This window comes from Dromaius novaehollandiae, chromosome 13 (genome assembly GCF_036370855.1).
Source record: "Dromaius novaehollandiae isolate bDroNov1 chromosome 13, bDroNov1.hap1, whole genome shotgun sequence".
In the NCBI taxonomy this organism is placed as follows: domain Eukaryota; kingdom Metazoa; phylum Chordata; class Aves; order Casuariiformes; family Dromaiidae; genus Dromaius; species Dromaius novaehollandiae.
The window spans coordinates 23,971,044-23,989,341 of NC_088110.1; the positions used below are offsets into that span (position 1 = coordinate 23,971,044).

The window sequence follows — 18,298 nt, forward strand, 5'->3', positions numbered from 1 at the left end:
GAAGGAAGCCGTGCCCTGACCCAACATCCTGCCGCGTGGCTGGGCGGGAGGAGCTGGGCCCCTGCGCTGTGAAGCAGGGACGAGCACAGCCACAGGCGCTGCCTCCTTGGAACAGCTTTTAGCTGAGCCAGGCCGGGAAAGGTGCTCTAGCAGGGCAGTGGGGCTGTGCCCGCTTCCCTTGCGCATCCCGCTGCTTCCTCCCGGCAGCTGTAAGGCTACAGAGCTGGCTGTGGTGCCGGAGGGGCCTGACACCCCCTACAAGGTGGGGGCAAAGCCCTGCCAGGCTCGAGAGGTGGTGGCGTCGGCCTTGTCCCAGCTGCCACGTGCAGCCCAGGGCCCAGCAGCACGTCCCAGTGCCTCCCTTGGCCCTGCTGACGCCAACGCAGCCAGTTCCTCCCCGCTCCCTCCCCGGCAGGACAAGACCACCGTGCCGTGGGCAGCCGCGTTTTACTGAGATGCACCGAGGCGGTTACAGCAGGGAGAGAGCAGTCCTGGTGCTCCGGAGCCCATCGCCCGCTGCCCGAGGAGGGGCACGTGCTGCCTGGTGCTGCCCGGCAGCGGGGCTCGGCGCAGGCCCCGCTACCGCTGACCGCTTGGAAGGAGCACTGGGGCGAGAGCTTCGGTCTCCTTATCCTCAGGCTGCCCGGAGAGCCGTGAAATCCCGCGCCGCCAGCAGCAGTTCCCCTAAAGCCGGGCCCGGGGGGGGGGCCCTTCCCCACGGCCTTTCCGCCGGCTAGGGCCGGGCGCCGGCGCCGTCGGCCAGCAGCATGTCCACCTCTGTCCTCTGCAGCCAGAGGCGCCGCTGCTTCTCGCTGCGCAGCTCCTGGCCGCGGTGGCGGGTCCGGCAGGCCTGGGCGGCCGCGCAGGCGCTGGCGTGGAGCTGCTGGCAGGTAGCGCAGCAGTAGGAGGGCAGCGCGCCGCGGCGCAGGCACGAGTGCAGCTGGTAGCAGGGCAGCTCCGGGGCCTCCCCGCCGGCGGGCCACGGGGCGGCGGGGGGCAAATCCCCGGGCCTGCCGCTCCCCGGGGGCTGCTGGGGCTCCCCCGGCACGGCCCTGCCGCCCGGGCCCAGCGCGGGGCAGTTTGCTGCCCGGCTCAGGGCGGGCGCAGGGGGGGAGCAGCGGGCGCTCGCCTGGGAGCCTGCACTCACGGCATCGCGGGCGCTGCTGGCTGCACCGAGCTCCTGCTCCGGGAAGAGCAGAGCGGAGGCGTCCGGCTCGCCGGTGCCCTCGGCGGGGAGCAGCTCCTGCCCCAGCTCACTGCGTCCCGTGAGGTCCCAGCACCTCCTGGGCGCGTCCTGAGCGCCCCGCGGCCCAGCCGGGTCCCTCCACAGCCTGGCGCTCCGCTCCCGTGGGCCGGATCCAGGCAGCGGCGAGGGGGCTGCGTCCTGCCGGCCTCCCGCGGGGCCGGCGTCCTCGGGGCCCGCCGGCGGCTCCCGGTACAGGTCCACGGAGTCGCCGCCGCCGGCGTCGCGCCACAGCATCTCCACGCAGGCCTCCACGCCGCCGGCGAGCCGCCGCGCCTCGAGCAGCTCCTGGGCGCGCACCCGGCGCGGCCGCAGCCGCAGCATCGCTTCCGCCAGGATCTCGCACTCCAGCCGGCAGGCGAAGAAGCCGCAGGCGGCGGCGACGAGCTCGGGCCCCGGGGGCGGCCGGGAGACGGCGAGGTGGTGGTCGTCCCGCCGCGCGTAGCCCAGGCGGCCGAAGCTCCGCGCGAGCTCGGCCTCGGGCAGCGCCGTCCGCAGCCGGTGCACGTAGGCCCCCGAGAAGGTCTGCAAGGAGAGCGGCGGCACGGCTGCAGCACCCGCCCCGCGCGCCCCTGCCCGCCGCCACCCCGGCCCTCCCGGTGCAACCGGCTCCTCACCTTGACGGTGCCGAACTCCCGGCGCCAGGGGAAGAGGTAGAGGTTGACGGCAGCCAGCTCCAGCAGCTCGAAGGCGGCGGCCAGGCCCCGCAGCGCCTGCCCCAGGTCGCGGCGGCCCCGCAGGCCGGCGGCCAGGAGGGTCCCGGCGTCGTCCTGCAGGGCCCGGAGCAGCGCCGGGTCGTCCCGCAGGCGCTGGCGGAGCGTCTCCGCGAAGGCGGCGTCGGAGCAGGCGCCGGCGCGGCCCCTCCGGCAGTCCCGCTCCAGGCAGCGCCGGTACTCCTGCCGCAGCGCCGCGCCGGAGCACATCCTGCGGGAGGCAGCGGCCTCAGCCCGGCACCCCGCGGCCCGGCACCCCGCGGCCCGGCACCCCGCACCCAGGCTCTGCACCCAGCACCCGGCCATAGCCGAGCACCCCGCGCCCGGGCCCAGCACCCTGGATCTCCGCGCCCACCCCGCCCCGGGTCCCCCCGCACTCAGCACCCAGCCCCGCGCCGCCGCCCCTCCCCGGGACCCCGCACCCGGCCGCGGCTCCCCGGTACCGACATCCGCTCCCGCTCCCCGGTACGGGCCGCGGCGGCGGCGCGGGGACCCGGGGGAGCCCCGGCGGGGGCGTGGCGCGGGAATCCCCGCGCGGGGGCGTGGCTTGGGGAGCCCCCGGGGGGGCGTGGCCTGGGGACCCCCCTCACCTGCCGCTGCCGCCTCCGCTCCCCGCCGTGCCGCAGCGGCGCCCCTTCCGCTTCTCCCGCGCCCCGCCCGCTTCGGGCGGTGACGTATGCGGGGCAGTCCCCGCTGCCACGCCCCCCAAGGGGCGGAGCCAGCCCCGGCGCTCCGCCCCCACCCGCGCCGACAGCGCCCCCGCGCGGGCGGGAGGAGCAGCGGCGCCACCGGGAGGGCACCGGGAGGGCACCGGGGAGCTGGCCCGGGACAACCGGGCAGGCGACCACCGGGCCCCGGGGAGGGCCGGGGCAGCGGGGCTGAGGCGGAGTGGCCGGGTCCCACCCTCTCCGCGCCTGGGGTCCCCCCCATCCCGGGGTGCCCCATCCCGGTGGCCCCCCAGTGCCGGTACCGCTTCCCACCCCCCGCCCCGGTGCCGCCGGTGCCCGCCCATCCCCAGTGCACCGCAGCGGAGGCCGCGGGCAGCAGCGGAGGCCGCAGGCAGGCACCTTTATTCGTCGCTGCCCGCCGCGGCGGGAGCCCGGGAGGCTCAGCACCGGGGCCCCCTCCAGTGTTTCCCCGTTCCCAGCCGGCCCCGGGGGCTCCCCGCAGCCGGGTCTCTCCGCGCTCCCGCAGGGGCCCCGGGACCGGGCACCGCTCCGGCCCGGGGCTCCGGCGAGGCCCCCGGCGCGGCTCCTCAGCGCAGCGACTCCACGTAGGACAGGGCGCTCTGCAGCGAGGTCAGGCAGTAGCCCTCCTCGCCGATGAGGTACCTGCGGCACAGCGGCGCCCCGGCTCAGCGCCGGCCCCGGCTCCCCGCCGCCGGCCCCCGCCGCCCCCGCGGCACCTACCCCTCGTGGATGAACTCCTCCAGGGCCGCGCACTCGGCCGCCAGCTGGGGCAGCCCGCTCCGCAGCACCACGTAGGACAGGATGGGCAGCAGGTCGTCGGCGCCGCTGCGGCGACGGCGCCCGTCAGCCCCGCGGGACCCGCCGGCCCCGCTCCCGGCTCGCCGCGGCCCCGCTACCTCCGAGCGACCGCTCTGATGGCCAGCGCGGCCGGAGCGACCCCGGCACGGACCCCCCCCACGCCGCCGGCACGGCGGGGCTCCCGCAGCCGGAGCGGTGCTGCGCCGGAGGCGGCTTCGCAGCGGCACCCGGCACGCAGCAGCCCCACGTTGCCCTGCCGGGCACGTCGGGGCGCCGGCCCGGCCGTACTCACATGGCGGCGGCGGCGGCGGGGGGCCGGCTGTCACGGGCACCGCAGTACTCCTCCGCGCACTCGCAGATGACGCGCAGGGCTCGCACTGCGGGCACAGCAGCACCGTGAGCCCCGGCACGCCGCCACCCCGCGCCCCGCGCCCCGGCCACGCACCGATGCACTCCAGCTTCCTCTGGGGACACGTCTCCAGCGGGATGAGGCGCAGCTCCTCCACGGCGCAGCCGTACGCGGGGCCCCCGCCGGCCGGCGCCGCCGGGAAGAGCCGGGGAGGCAGGCCCAGCTCGGCGGGGCCGGCGTGCCGGTGCCGCTCCATGCTGCGGGCCAGGGCCGCCTCGCGGGGCCGGTGCACGCTCCTGGGGGCAGGCGAGGCGGGAGGCGGCGGCGGCGGCGGGGGGGTCCGCCCCGGCCGAGCCCCGCGGTACCTGTAGAGCGCCAGCAGCGGGGCCCACAGCGGGGGGAAGAAGGCCTCCTCGAGGCAGGCCAGGCTCTGCTCCTTGCGGGGCGCCGCGCCGAGCCCCTCGAAGGCCAGCAGGGTCAGCGCCAGCAGCCTGTCTGCCGAGGGCCGGCACGCGGCACGCTCAGCCGGGGCTGCACGTGCGCCGGGCCTCCCCTGCCGCCCCGCGGCCCTGCCCCGCGGCCCTGCTCCTCGGCCCTGCCCCAGCCACCCCCCGTCCCTGCCCTGCATCCCTGCCCCACAGCCCTGCTCCTCGTCCCTGCCCCAGCCTGACCCACGTCCCTGCCCCACGTCCCTGCCCCAGCCTGACCCACGTCCCTGCTCCAGCCACCCACGTCCCTGCCCCAGCCTGACCAACATCCCTGCTCTGCATCCCTGCCCCAGCTGCCCCACATCCCTGCCCCATGTCGCTGCCCCAGCCTGACCCACATCCCTGCCCTGTATCCCTGCCCCATGTCCCTGCCATAGCCCGATCCCCATCTCTGCCCCACAGCCCTGCCCCACAGCCCTGCCCCACGGTCCTGCCCCACGGTCCTGCCCCAGCCCAATCTACGTCCCTGCCCTGCATCCCTGCCCCAGCCCACCCCGTGTCCCTGCCCCACATCCCTGCCCCAGCCACCCCATCTCCCTGCCCCACATCCCCATCTGCACGGCCTGTGGCAGCCCCACTCCTGGGGGCTCCCTCTCTGCCCCACACCCCTGGGCGACAGAGGCGCCACATCGGGGGCCACGGCCCGGCCCCCACCTCATCCCAGCCAAGACAGGGCAGCGGCCATGGGCTGCATCCGGATCCGTCCTCCCCCCCCGCAGGAGGGCAGCCCCCCGCCCAGCCCCCCGCCCCACCGCCCGGCCCGGCGGCCGCCGCTCACCGATGGCGTTGTGGATGTCCCGCACGACGCCCTTGAGCTGCTCCTGCAGCGACGGCCTCGGCGGGGGCCCGGCCGGAGGCTCCCCCGCGGGCCAGCCCTCGGGCGACGCCAGGAACCGCTCCAGGTCCTCAAAGGAGCTCTCCCGGGGCGGCGGGGGGACGGCCGCCGCCGCAGGGGGCCCGGCTGGCCCGGCGGAGCCGCCCTCGAGCCCGCGGCCGTCGGCGAGGGGCGAGCCGGACGCGCTGTGCCGCAGCCCGCCCGCGCCGCGCTCCGGCCCCGGGAACATGCAGTGCAGGCTGCGGGAGGCTCGGAGCCGCCGGCCCCCCGGCTCCGGGGGCGGCAGGGCCCCGGCGTCCGGCGGGAGGAGGCCGGTGGGGGAGGCGGGGGCGGCGGCGCCCTGGCTGACGGCGGGGTAGAGGCGGCCGTACACGGCGCACTGCAGCTTCCGCAGCAGCTGGGCGATGGGGTGCTCGGGGCAGCTGCCAGCGCAACGGGGGGGCCGGTGAGGGGGCGAGGGCAGGCAGGCGCCAAGCGCGGCCGCGGCCCCCTCCCTCCGTCCCTCCGTCCCTCCATCCCAGCCCTGGTGCTACCTGAGCAGGCAGGAGAAGAGCCCCGCCACCACGGAGAGATCCGCCGGGCTCCTCTTCAGCTTGGCCTTCCACTGCCGCGGCCAGTCCTGCGGAGAGCGTCCGCGGGCAGTGAGACGGGACCCTGGTGGGGGGAGATGGCACCGCGTCCTGCCCCCCGGAGCCCAGGGGTGGCGGGTATCCCACCCCCAGGACAAGGCCTCGTGCCCCGGCAGCACACAGGGCCGGCGGCACCCCATCCCCAGGGAACGGCACCCTGCCCCGCGGCCGGCATCCCACCCCCCGGCACAGCACCCCGGGCCGGCAGCGCCGGGCGCGCACTCACGTGGTCCTGCTCGTACTCGAGGACGGCGGCGTAGAGGGCTCTCTGCTCCTGCTCCTCGGGGGTGAGGGCCACGCTGCCGGAGAACCGCCTGCCGGAGCGCGGTGCCATGGGCGGGGGGCTGCAGGGAGGCCCCCGCGCCCGCGAGACCCCCACCGCGACGCCCCGGCCCCGCTCACCTGTCAGCGGCCTCCTGCAGCCGCAGCCTCCGCTCCTCCAGCTTCCGCTGCAGCTGGGCCGCGGCAGAGTCAAGGCTGCGGAGCCGCCCACCGCCACGGCACGGGGCCGGCCCCGGCGTCCCCTCCCGCGGCCCGGGGTCCCTGGCAGCCTGCCACTGCGGCAAGCGCGGCTGGAGCCCCCGTGGGACCCCCACGCCAGCTCTTCCAGGCACAGCCTCCACCTCCCTTGGGCAGGATCCGCCCTTCTCCCACCCTTTTCCCCCCAGCCAGCCTGCAACAGGACGGCGCGCAGATCCCAACGTGTTGTGGATCGGATGCGGCTCAGGCGCCCGCAGCAGCATGCGAGGCTACGAAGCCTGGCCGCGCAGGGCCAGAGGCAGGCTGCAGGCTCGGCATGCTCCGGGCCGGGCTGCCTCCACGTCCCTCCGGAGCGGGGGCCTCACAGCTCTCCGAACGGGAAGGATACGGTCTCCTCCCGGGCCTTGGCTATCACCAGGTTCTCCATCATCTGCCGCTGGAGGGACAGCGTCTGCGGAGCAGAGAGTGCACTGGTGGCACCGGCCAAGCGCCCGCGGCCGCCCCTGACGCAGCGAGAAGGGGCGGGCAGGCGCGGGGGGCTCCGGGCACCACCGGGACCCTCCCGCCCCAGCTGGGGTCCATCGCACCCAGATGCTCCCACCCTGCCGCTGCAGGAGCCCTCTCCCTTCCCAGGGCCAGAGCCGTCCCTCGGGGCCAGAGCTGTCCCCCCCGGGGCCAGAGCCTCCCTGGGGCTCCTCGGGCCCCGCAACCCCCGCTTGCCCCTCGCCGCCCCCCACGTACCAGGGAGGTCTTCTGCAGGGCCTGCCGGGGGTCCAGCCGCGCCACCCGCGCCTCGTAGGCCGCCTTCAGCTTCTGGTTCTGCAGAGACGCCTCCTCCAGCGGCGTCAGCTCCCTGCCGGCAGCGAGCCCTGAGCACCCGCCGGGGCGGCCGGGCGGGACGCGGGTGCCGAGCCGCCTGCCCGGAGCAGGCGCCGGCCCTGCCGCCGGCCCACGTACTTCCTGGCGCTCTGAGCTTCGGCGAGCTGCAGCTTCTGGAAGATCTCCGGCGGCAGGAACGGAGACAGCTTGCCGCCCTCATCCGAGAAGACCCTGCGGTGCCGGGAGACGGGCGGGGGGCCCGCGACGCTCTCCTGCGCGGCCGGCCTGGCCTTGGCTTTCCCTGGGGGGGGGGGGGGGGGGGGGGGGAGGTGAGCAGGCGGAGGCCCCATGCTGTGCCCACCCGCTGGGGACGGCACCGCTCACCGAGGGCGGCCGCGATGGACTTGACCCTCTCCAGGCACTGCTCCGCCAGCTTCAGCATCTTCGGCGTGTCCGGCGCGACACCCTCCTCGCCGTCTGCGCGGGGGACATCGGGTGGGTGCCGGGGCCCCCGGAGCGGCTCGGCCACCCGCCCCGCCGCGGCACGGGGGTGTCGCGGGGCCCCCGGGCATCGCCGCGAGGCCGCCCCCACCTTTGCCGGCCGCCGCGTCGTCCCGCAGGGCCTGGGCGATGAAGGCGATGCTGCGCAGGTACTCCACGTAGGCGTCCTGCCGGGGAGAGTGCGCCTGAGCCCCCCCGCGCCCCCCCGCCGCCGCCCCGCTGCAGGGGTGATGGGAACAACTCCCCCCCCCCAGGGCTTGGGGGCTGCAGGGGGCTGGGAGGGGGCTGAAGTGGGGCACAGTGCTGTGGGGGGCACAAGGGGGGTGCCCAAGCTAATCTGGGGGAACATGGGGGTTCCCAAGGGGGGGGGTGAGGGGTGCCCCAGGGCAAAAAGGGGATCCTGGGGGGTCCTGGAGGGGATGGGGCGGTCCTGGAGGGGATGTGGGCCACGGACAGGGCTTGGGGGGGTCCTGGAGGAAATGGGGGGGTCCTGGAGGGGATGAGGGACACGGACAGGGCTTGGGGGGGTCCTGGAGGAAATGGGGGGGTCCTGGAGGGGATGGGGGCCACGGACAGGGCTTGGGGGGGTCCTGGAGACGATGGGGGGGTCCTGGAGGGGATGAGGGACACGGACAGGGCTTGGGGGGGTCCTGGAGACGATGGGGGGGTCCTGGAGGGAATGCGAGGCCGCGAGCAGGGCTTGGGGGGTGCCGGAGGGGGCAGAGGGCCCCCCCAGGGCATAGGGGGAACCTGGGGGGCCCCAGAGGGGCCGGGGGGTCCCGGACGGAGCTGGGGGGGGCCCTGGGCAGGGCCGGGGGTCCCGGAGGAGCCGGTCCCGGGCCGGGCTCGGTGCCCCCGGGGCGGCGCGGCGCTCACCCGCGGGCGGCCGCCGCTGTCCAGCTCCAGGGCGCCGTTCGCCAGCTTCATGGCGGCCTGCAGGGCGCGGCCCGGCCCCTCCGCGCCGCCGCCGCCGCCGCCCGCCGCCGCCGCGGCCATGGCGGCCGGGCCCGGAACGCTGCGCGCGGGTCGCGGCGCCCGGGGGGGACGGGCGGGCCGGGCACCGCGGCGGCCGCCCGGAGCGTTGAGGCCGCCGGACCGCGCCGCCGCCGCGCCACGTGCCGCCCCGCGCCCCCCCCCCGTCCCGACCGGAACCGGAACCGGCAGCGGCGGCGGCGGCGGCAGCAGCGGCGCGGCGGGGACCGCCGCCCCCCGCCGGCTCGCGGTGCGGCGGCGGCGGCGGCTTCTCCGGGCGGCAGGCGGCGCTGCGGCGGGGCGCGCCGAGGCGAGGCGGGGCGGGCCGGGCCCGCGGCGGCGGCGGCGGCGATGAAGCGGGATCGGCGCGGGCGGTTCCTGGCGGCCGCGGGCGGCCCCGGCGCGGCGCCCGCCGAGCCCCGGCGGCGCCCCGGCACGGCGGGACGCGGCTCCCCGGCGCGGCCGGAGGCGGCGACGCGGCCCGAGCCGCCCGCGGGGTGGGCCCCGGCCCCGGCCGCCGCCTGGGCTCGGCCCGCCGCCCTCGGCGGCGCCGCGGAGGCAGGTGAGGCCCGGCGGGGCGGGGGGGGGGGGGTCCCCTTCCCCGGCCGGGCGGCGCCCCGAGGGGCCGCGTGGGAAGAGGCCTCCGGGCGGCGGGGAGGCAGCGGCTGCGGCGGCGTCAAGCGGAGGGCGAGGAGGAGCTGGGGGCTCCCGGGAACAGGCGACAAAAGGCCTCAGGGGAGCCCGGGGGGGGTTAACCCCGTCCCCGTCCTTGCAACCGGGGGCAGCCCGCGCCGGTGGACCGAAGTCACTCGGCTGCCTGTTTTCCGACGGGGCTTGGGGGGCAGCTGCGCTGTGTCAGGCCCTGGGAGAGCCCGCGTCGGGGCCTCGCCGCTGGCAGCGCGGCGGCAGGACGCAGCCCGGCTCCTCGCGGAGGACCCGGGCGGTGGCCGGGGACAGAGGCAGCAGGCCGCGAGGACGAGCGGGGCTGGGGGCGGCAGAGCAGCGGGCTGGGCCGCAGCGGGAGGAACGTTACAGCCGGTGAACCGGCAGCGGGAGAGGACAGGTGCTTCGCATCCTGCCTCGCTGCCCCCTCCAGCTCTTTGCTGTCCCCAGGCCGCCTCGCTCCTGTCCCCGCAGCTCTGCGGAGAAGCGGGTCCGTCTCGGGATGGATTTGGAGAGGGACCGTTAGGGCGCTGAGAAACAGTGCGTCTTGGAAGGGGCTGTCGCAGCTTGGGCGGCTCGGGCAGAGCGGAGGCCGGGGGACGTGACCGCTGTCTATAAATACATGGGAGATAAGCGCCGGGGAGGGAGAGGCGCTACCGAAGCTGAAGGGCAGCGTTGGCGAAAGCGCGGATGTGCGTTGAGTGAGCCCTGAAAACGCCGCAGCCGGAAACCGGGAGGAGGGAGGTTCCTCCGTCAGGGCAGCCGAGGCCGGACCGGCCTCCCCGGGGTGCAGGCCAGAAACCTCGCTGCTTTTTGGGTGCAGCCCGGCCAATTTACGACGTGCCGCCTCCGATCAGCAGGCGACTGGCCTCGGTGGCAGCGAAGGCCCCTTCCTGCCCTGCGTCTCGGTGTGCCCCCGCCTCTCGCCGAAGCCAGGGCTTTCGGGGCAGCCTGCTGCCTTGGAGCAAAGGAAGGGTAACGGCTTCCAGCGTGCCGGTGCCGCGGGGCCGTCGCTGCCTGCCGCGCTCCGGCACTCAGTGATCGCCCTCGAACCTTCTCTCGCAGGAATCGGCAGAGCCCTGAGCACTGGATACTGTCGCCTCTGCCACGGGAAGTTTTCCTCCCGGAGCCTGCGCAACGCTTTCGGGAAGGTTCCCGTGATGGGAGAGAACTCGGAGAAGCAGCGCCGCGTGGATCAGGTGTTCTTCGCGGACTTCCAGCGGCTGGTCGGCGTCGCGGTGCGGCAGGACCCCGCGCTCCCCCAGTTCGTCTGCAAGAAGTGCCATGCCCAGTTCTACAAATGCCGCAGCGTCCTCAGGACGTTTATTCAGAGGGTGAACGCGTCTCCGACGGGCCACATGAAGTCAAAAGGAAAGTACGTTGCATTGCTTTGTTCCTGGTTGTTTTTCGGAGTAGTAAATTGCCCTGTGTTTGCATACATTAACTTCCCTGAGGAATTTCCGGGCGCCAAATTCCTGGGACAAGATGTATTTTTAGTAGCTGAAAAGTTAACGGGTGAAGGCAGCTTCCAGCTAGCCAAGCACCGCTGTCGCGTTTCGCGTTGTCGCTGCGCTGTCCCCAGCGAGGTGGGTTCCCCCTGAACCCCCCAAACGCTGCCTGTGCTGTTCTGTGTTGCAGGAGCAGTGTTGCCCAGGCCCAGCCTGGTGCGGAGGGAGGTGCCTCCTGCCTGGGTGAGTAGCTGCTCGCAGAGCTGCTTTCCTTTTCTTTCTGCGATACCGTCAGCAGAGGGTCTGTTTTTATGGATGTTCAGAAAGTACCAGCGGGCAGACGGGGTTTGTGTGTCCTCCGGCACGGCCGTGCCCGTGCGCACCCGGCGCGGTTGGTTACGCTGCCGTGTCCTCCCCGCTGCGTGAGGTCTCCCTCCCCTCGTGCTCCGCAGCAGGATCCTCTCCGGCACCAGACGGGGAGGGAGCCTGTCCCAGCCACGCTCAGGCGCTGGGGGCCACCAGAAATACACTCTCAGCTGTAAAATCAGACATGAATCTGGTTATTTCAGCTGCCCCCACCCCAGTCCATGGAAAACCCTGCCCTGGCCGCAGCGTTTTCAGCGTGTCTCGCGTCCGCCTCGTGACCTCCTTGGCTGGGAAATCCAGCGCAGCTGCTGGGTGGCCTTGGGGACAGACCTGTCTCTCCGCGTGGCGGGACGTGCAGTTTGCCAGCCAAAACACTGACTGCGTGCGCCGCTTTTCCCCCTGACAGTCGACCTGATCACCTCCAGCCCTCAGTGCCTGCACAGCTTGGTGGCGTGGGCGCACGCGCACGCGGGGAGCTGCCCGGCGGTGCCGAGCCTGCGGAGCGTGCTGTCCTCGGAGTACTGCGGGATCATCCGCGCCGTGTGGGGCTGCGGCGACGGCCACGACTACGTCATGGATACGGATTCTGACTGTAGCACGGTGCTTGTTGACAATGCCTTGTCTGTCAAACGGGAGTGGAACAAGAGCACAGCACAGCGCTTGACTGACAACGGGGCAGGGGCAGACAATGCTGAGGCTGTTCCTGCGCCCAAACCCCAGCATGCTCCAGTAAGGACAACTCCTTGCCAGCAGCCAGCAAACAAAGGGACCACAGCAGTGCCACCGAGCGTGGAGGATGAGCCGCCGCAGAACAGGGATTCATCTCGCTCACAACTGGACAGTACGGCCTCTTTACAGGAGAAAGCCCTGCCGCAGCCGGTGTCGCCGCTGAGCAGTGCCACAGGTAAGGGATTCGCCTTCCGATCTCCTTCCGGGTCTCTGGGGAAGGGCAAAGGCCTGGAGAGCTGGCACAGGGGATGAAGCTGGGGGCTGGGATTGCCTCCCCAGAGATCGCTGCTCCTCAGGGACGCAGAGCCCAGCTGGAAAGTACGGGTTGCCCAGAAAATCACCACTGTCTCGGATACCGAGCCTGGCAGAAGGGAAAGGGAAGCAGGGCTTTGGCTGAGCACAATGTCAGACCGGAGTTTGTCTGAGTGAGTTGCTTCATGCAGAAAGAGCGAATCACCTTGTCTCTGTGCCTTATTTCCATCTCTGTTAATGGGGGCGAGAGTTGGCCGTTCCTTAGCAGAGCTGTGGGGATTCATGATGGGAAGTGCTGTCTGAGCCAGGGGTTAATGCTGCTGCACGTGGCTGGTGAGGCCCTGCTGCTCCGCTCCTGACACGCGGTGCTCAAGCAAGGCACGGTGCTGGCTGGTTCCCCAGTGTCACACTTGTCACATGTCTACTTCTGATACATCCTAACCCTGTCTATGTATCAGCAAGGAGGAGCCTCCTCTACCTCACTGTGGGCCGCAGGGTGATGCTGAATAGCAGGAGCCCCGGGAGTCCCTTCTGGCTGCACAGGGAAGTTCCCAGGCTGGTCTTGCTTCTGGGATGAGTTAACACTGGTCTAGTGCCATAATCTGTCGTCTCTTCTGAAAGCGACATTTGGGGATTAACGCTGATTTTGAATTACAGATGTTGGGATCTGTTTAGCTCTCTGATGGTGATGTGAGATGTCCGCTGCTGGAAAGAGAGAAGGCAGTTGTGACACATTTAGGAATGAGTCTTTCAGTTACAGAGCAGGTGTCACTGGGGAAAACAGAGATGCTCATGGGAGCTCCAGGATAAAGACTCTCCCGGTCCCTGAGGTGCCGGGAGGATGGTCTCGGAGCACGCCAGGCACACAGAGCATGGTTTAACTAATCATTAACTTGTCCTGCTGCACATCTTTCTTCTGGGATATGAGCCACCACGAGCGAATTCAGGGTCGTTCCCTGCCTTCTCAGCAGCTGTCTCTGTGCTGGCTTGTTTTCACTGCTTCTCATTGTAACTGTGTTCTCCTTCATCTCCTAGGACAGTTGAGTGGGAAGCAGGTTCTGTCTTCAACGTCGGATGAGCGGGTAAAAGACGAGTTCAGTGACCTTTCTGAGGGGTGAGAGAAGAGTGGGTTTAAACTAGCCTTAATGTCTTCTTTGCGAGTATGAAATGACAAGCCTCGGAGAGCTCTTTCTCCACAAGTGACCTGGGCCTTGGAGGCCCCTTGGAACGGGCGTCTGATGCGCAGAGCGGTTTCTTTGCAGCAGCCGTGATGCAGCTCACAGAGCTGATGCGCTGAACTCCCTTCCCCAGCCACCTCTGCTGCAGTGGGATGTTTGCATGTCAGTGTGTGTGTGTGCGTGCACGCGCTTTCTGTTGCGTTTTAGTGGATTGCTTCCAGCAAACCTGGTCACGTTTCTTTCAAGGACCCTCTGGTCTGGAAAAGCAGCTGCTGCAATGGCAGTGGGCGATTGCATGGCTCTGTGCGGTGGCAGAGAGCTGCTGCTGCGGTCCCTCGCCAGGGCTGGCAGCTTGCTAGCTCCTCTTGCTTCAGAATAATTCCCATTTACGTTTCCTCCAAACCGGGACTCCGGGAGAGCGGTCGGTGCGAGTAGGCAGGCCTGGGCTCTCAGGCAATAGGTGGCACTTGGAGAAATCATCCAGTTTACTCCCAGGGAAAGCACGTAGATGAGAAGTCTGAATGGTTTTCGGACACTGGCAGCTTAGCAGTTTTTCTGATCGCTAGAGCTAGGTATAATTGCAGAAGGTCGGGCTAAAACCTCCAAACGTAGGTAGCTAAAGTGCGACTTGTAAATAAATGATAATTGAGTGTAGTCATTCTGAGTCTAAGCTACTAAGGGCCAAGTGCAGACTTACTTCAGGACGTCAGCTAAATCTGTCGGCTGTCACACTGAGAATGCCACGACAATCTACTGCCTATTTCCTAGTTTCAGAATTAATTGCACCTTGTATAGTTTAGGATTTAAAAAAAAAAAGGCCACTACCTATAAGGAAATACTGAATGACCTGCAGCTTAATTAACCTGTGCCAGGCAATTATATTACATTCTTGCCCTACAAAATTATTTTTCCTAGTATAGAAAGTGGTTACAACATCCCTCAACAATAAATAGATCTTTTCAGTAACAGCCACCTTTTTCTCCTTATAGTGTTTCAATTATTCTTACAGAGATCTAGTCCTAAAAGGAAATAACTTTGTAATTTGCTGTATAATCCCAAAGCAAATAGAGCCCCAGTGATTATGGGGGAGGAGAACATGTGAAGCCTCAGTTGCCATGCTGTTCTGTGGGGGAGATGAATACCCTGGAAATGAAGAACAAGTATCGCTGCTGCTGCTGCAGACACTAGTCTTTTGGATTATTGGTGCTGAAGTGTCAGCCAAATACTGCGTCAGTAAAATGCATCTTCTTTCTCTCTCAGGGACTTCTTGAGTGAGGATGAAAATGAGAAGAGAAACATGCAATCTTCAGATGACTCCTTCGAGCCTTACCCTGAAAAGAAGTAAGGGGCTTTCCTTCTCTGGAAACACAGCGTGGTTAACGGAGGAGCTCTCGGAGGATGAGCAGCGGGGGCTGGTGTCCACCTCCTCTTTTGATGGGGATGGGAGGATAGAGCTGGGCAAACAGCCATGTTTTCCTTACGGACTCAGTTCTCCACACATTCTTTCCTTCCTGCCCTGGGGATAACAGTGATTCCTCAGCGTGCGTGTTCCCTGAGCTGTCCACCAGGTTCAGGTGAGGCCATGTTCCTCCTCCTGGGGCCACGCACCAAATATTGCACTCAGCTTGCGTGTACCTGACAGTATGTGTGCTCTTCCTTTGGATGAGTCAGGCATCAAGCTAAGCCATCAGATCAGGTGTAACATTCAGAGACAATTAAATGGGGGGATTTAAATCAATGTGAAGTATTAAACAACTGTTGTTTATTTTCCTTGTTCCTTCTCTGAGGGTTTCTAGTAAGAAAAGTGACAGCAAAGAAGCAAAGAAGGCAGAAGAGCCCAAAATAAGGAAGAAGCCAGGGCCTAAGCCAGGCTGGAAAAAAAAAATCAAGTGTGAAAGGTAATAAGCTGGTCATGGCTGGGCAGCAGCCGTGCCCTGCCGCGCTGGCTGACGGCAGTCCTCTGCTTTGCAGGGAGGAGCTGCCTACCATTTACAAGTGTCCTTACCAGGGATGCACAGCTGTGTACAGAGGGGCAGATGGCATGAAGGTGAGTTAAGAGTTTGCTCCTCATCTTGAGCTGTAGCTTTGAGTATTATAGAGCAGTCTTCAGATGAGAGACTTCGTTCACCTGGCCAGCCCTGCGGGAGGCACTGGCCTTGTTCTGTGCTCCAAAAAGCAAAAGGAGCTGCTGGGGCTCAGCGTGCTGCTCCTGTTCTGGAAGTCTGCCGCTGGCTCAGCAGTAGCCCTTGGAAACGAGCTCCATTGTGTCCTGCAAAGTCCCTGCTGTCAGGGATAGTTTTGGATGCAAGTCCCAGTTTTTTCATAGTGAAAGCACTGGTGTGTAAACCTGCCAGGAGGGGTGTCTCATTGACTGGGGGAGCCAAGTTTGTCATCAGGGAAGAATCCAGCCCTCATCTCTACTAGACGATCAGCTGATAGAAGCTCTGACCTTTCTTTTCAGAAACATATAAAAGAACATCATGAAGAAGTTCGGGAGAGGCCCTGTCCTCATCCCGGCTGCAACAAAGTGTTCATGATCGACCGGTACCTACAGCGCCATGTGAAGCTCATTCATACAGGTGCGTCACAGCAGGTCCTGATCACACTCGAATCGGAGGCGGGGAGGGAATTCAAACTCTGCTGGTAATCATTGGCACTTGCTTGCATGTGTTTCATGTACCAAGATACAGCAGAACTGATGATTCTTTCCCTGTTTGTATGTTTCCATTGCAGAGGTACGTAATTATATCTGCGATGAATGTGGGCAGACCTTTAAGCAACGCAAACACCTCTCAGTCCATCAGATGCGGCACTCGGGAGCAAAGCCCCTCCAGTAAGTGCACACTGACCATCCGCTTACCACGTTATAAGAAAATAGAAAGTAGCAGTCAGGTTCTGCAGAGTTCTTAATGGAACTACTCTGTGCTAAGGACAGCGACATGACAAACTCTGTCAGTAGCTGATAGTGCCATGGCAGTATCATGGCTGTACACAGACTGCGTTGTGCGTTACAGTAGGTGCCATTTAGAAAAGACTTCTCTGAAGTTGCTTTAGGAGGTGTCGGTTGTTTGCAGCCCCAGAGCACCTAGGAATGCTGAGGCAATCCAGCTTGGACAGTGAGGCTTCTGTGGCCAACGGCCGTAGCTTCTGAAAGCAAGTATTGAAGGGCAGGATTTGTCTAATGTTGAATATTGGACATTTTGGGTGAAGTTGAGCCTGTAGTTCCTGGAAAGTAGAGATGTTTTTTGCAGCCTCTGCCACTTGCAGGATTTCATCTTTGTAGGAAATGTGTCTTACTGTCCTAGTACTGTGTGTGCTCAGTCAAGGGTTTTTAGGCTTAAATGTTCATCCACTTCCACAATGTCTGCTCCAGAGCTTCCCTTTTCTGAGGGAGTCCCTATGCCTTTGCCTGTTCTTGTTGCACTTCTGATTTCAGCAGATAGCAAATGAATGCTCAGCTACCCGAGCTGAGCTGCAGGCCTGAGAACAAGAGTGCTGCTTAACCTAGGTAGTTCCAGGAGATGCTACAAGCAGCTGCTCTAGCATCTCTCAACCACGTGCCCAGACTGAGGTTGTGGTGTTCTTGGACAGCTTCCCTCCCCTTCAGTGCCGCCAAGCCTGGGGTTATTCACTGCAGCAAACGGCTAATGCTTCGACCACGGCTGCGGCTCCAGGCTTGGTGCTAAGACCGTGCTTTGTTTTGCAGGTGTGAAATTTGTGGTTTCCAGTGCAGACAGCGGGCGTCACTGAAGTACCACATGACCAAACACAAAGCTGAGACAGAGCTGGAGTTTGCCTGTGATCAGTGTGGGAAGCGCTTTGAGAAGGCCCATAACCTTAACGTCCACATGTCCATGGTGCACCCTCTGACCCAGACTCAGGACAAAACCAAGCCACTGGAGCCAGAGCCCATCCTCCTCTTAAATACTTCAGGGACTGCAGAAAGCCAGGCTGTAAAGCCAGAAGTGACTGCGCAGCAGGAGCCCACCTGAGGGGGGCTGGGAAGCTTTCCCAGTCCAGCATTGTAGAAACCGTACAGCAGAGTGGAGATTTTTAATCTACAGTTTAGTCTCCCAAAGAACTCAGTGGAATTAGCTTCAGCTTGCTCAGAAAAAGCTTGTTATCATGCTGTGATTCTCCATGCTCACGTCTGATTCAGCAGTGTTGTACTAAGTCTGTCTAATCCAAGGGGAATGGATGTTTGGCAGCACCCCCTTGTTGTCCCCTTTCCCCCACTACACACAGTTGTAGAAACAAAGTGGCCCACAACTGTAACCTACCTGCACAAGCTGCTGCCTGTGTATAAATGCCCTCAGGTGGCAGTAAGGGTACATAGGACAGTGGAGCAACTTAAGCAGACATTTTGTTTTGAAAAAATCATGATTCCCAAAGCAAGTCTAAAATGAAATTTGTAACCTACTTTTTATTGTAACAAGAGCTTCATGGTTATGCTTGTAATAAATTATTTACAAAGTAATCTGAATGAAGCAGCACTAGTGAGAAAGGTAGCAGCTTGTCTGTCCCTCCATCCCTAGTGATGTCCATACAGTCAGTGTCTTCTGCTTAGTTTTCTTTCTCCACTACAGTGTTGGTGGCCACAGTCACTCAGAACAACACCAGCTCTCCCTCCAGATCCATCGCTGTGGCAGGCCTTGAGAAGTGCAGAAGGGCGGCTTTCATCTCCGGGTCAAATCTTTCACAGGTGTCCAGTAACTAGGGGCAGGGGAAGTATCTGATGTTAGACCCAGTCCTGCTGCTTCAAAGCAAGTTATAGCAACACCAGAGCATCTTGCTGCTTCACAGCAGATTGCAGGTAGAGGAGAGGGAAGCGGGTGCTGACTCACACAGAAATAACAGGGTCTCCTGGCTGCCACCACAGTGCTTGTGGGAATTTCAACACCAGCCCCTTAACTGTGCTTGGTATTTCCCCTAGGACCAAGCAGTAAGCAAGTGGTAGGAGTAAGACCGCAGCAGAGAGAAATGTTTAATGTTGGGGAGAGGAAGAGGGAGGCTATAGCACTAGTTGGGCAGTAGGTGTCCTCCCCTGCTCCAAAACATGTTATGGAAATGGCATTTCACACCACAGGTTAAGCAGGCAGCACCAGTACAGGGTTAGTGTGGCAAGAAAGGCTACAGCTGCTAGCAT

At 66.1% G+C, this 18,298-nt stretch overlaps 4 protein-coding genes across 6 annotated transcripts in view; 1 reads left to right on the top strand and 3 right to left on the bottom strand.

Moving 5' to 3' along the window:
- Positions 1–430: 430 nt before the first annotated feature.
- SPATA2L (spermatogenesis associated 2 like) lies at positions 431–3,159 on the bottom strand. Of its 2 annotated transcripts, none has more exons than XM_064519838.1 (3): positions 3,024–3,159; positions 1,861–2,167; positions 431–1,768 (listed from the first exon to the last, which is right to left on the bottom strand). In XM_064519838.1, the coding sequence occupies exons 2-3, from the start codon at positions 2,164–2,166 to the stop codon at positions 734–736; spliced, it is 1,341 nt and encodes a 446-aa protein (XP_064375908.1). In that variant the 5' UTR covers position 2,167; positions 3,024–3,159; the 3' UTR covers positions 431–733. The 2 variants fall into 2 exon arrangements, with proteins under 2 accessions (XP_064375908.1, XP_064375909.1); XM_064519839.1 differs by lacking the exon at positions 3,024–3,159 and adding an exon at positions 2,547–2,693.
- A 28-nt stretch (positions 3,160–3,187) lies between these two features.
- On the bottom strand, positions 3,188–8,794 carry VPS9D1 (VPS9 domain containing 1). Its single transcript, XM_064519835.1, has 15 exons — positions 8,421–8,794; positions 7,636–7,711; positions 7,428–7,520; positions 7,182–7,344; positions 6,966–7,077; positions 6,613–6,675; positions 6,147–6,199; positions 5,971–6,058; positions 5,649–5,734; positions 5,059–5,537; positions 4,158–4,287; positions 3,889–4,088; positions 3,736–3,820; positions 3,366–3,470; positions 3,188–3,287 (listed from the first exon to the last, which is right to left on the bottom strand). The coding sequence occupies exons 1-15, from the start codon at positions 8,538–8,540 to the stop codon at positions 3,212–3,214; spliced, it is 1,929 nt and encodes a 642-aa protein (XP_064375905.1). The 5' UTR covers positions 8,541–8,794; the 3' UTR covers positions 3,188–3,211.
- On the top strand, positions 8,666–17,629 carry ZNF276 (zinc finger protein 276). Of its 2 annotated transcripts, none has more exons than XM_064519837.1 (11): positions 8,666–9,078; positions 10,245–10,554; positions 10,818–10,870; positions 11,400–11,897; positions 13,010–13,088; positions 14,413–14,493; positions 14,949–15,050; positions 15,124–15,199; positions 15,614–15,731; positions 15,886–15,985; positions 16,859–17,629. In XM_064519837.1, exons 1-11 carry the CDS (start codon positions 8,868–8,870, stop codon positions 17,142–17,144), a joined length of 1,914 nt encoding a protein of 637 aa, XP_064375907.1. In that variant the 5' UTR covers positions 8,666–8,867; the 3' UTR covers positions 17,145–17,629. The 2 variants fall into 2 exon arrangements, with proteins under 2 accessions (XP_064375907.1, XP_064375906.1); XM_064519836.1 differs by having other exon boundaries at positions 8,667–9,078; positions 14,940–15,050.
- FANCA (FA complementation group A) overlaps positions 17,556–18,298 on the bottom strand; it is a 37,664-nt gene continuing 36,921 nt past the window's right edge. Inside the window, exon 43 of the mRNA XM_064519844.1 lies at positions 17,556–17,865. Coding sequence (XP_064375914.1) covers positions 17,758–17,865 — 108 coding nt within the window. The 3' untranslated portion in view covers positions 17,556–17,757. The remainder of the gene's footprint in view (positions 17,866–18,298) is intronic.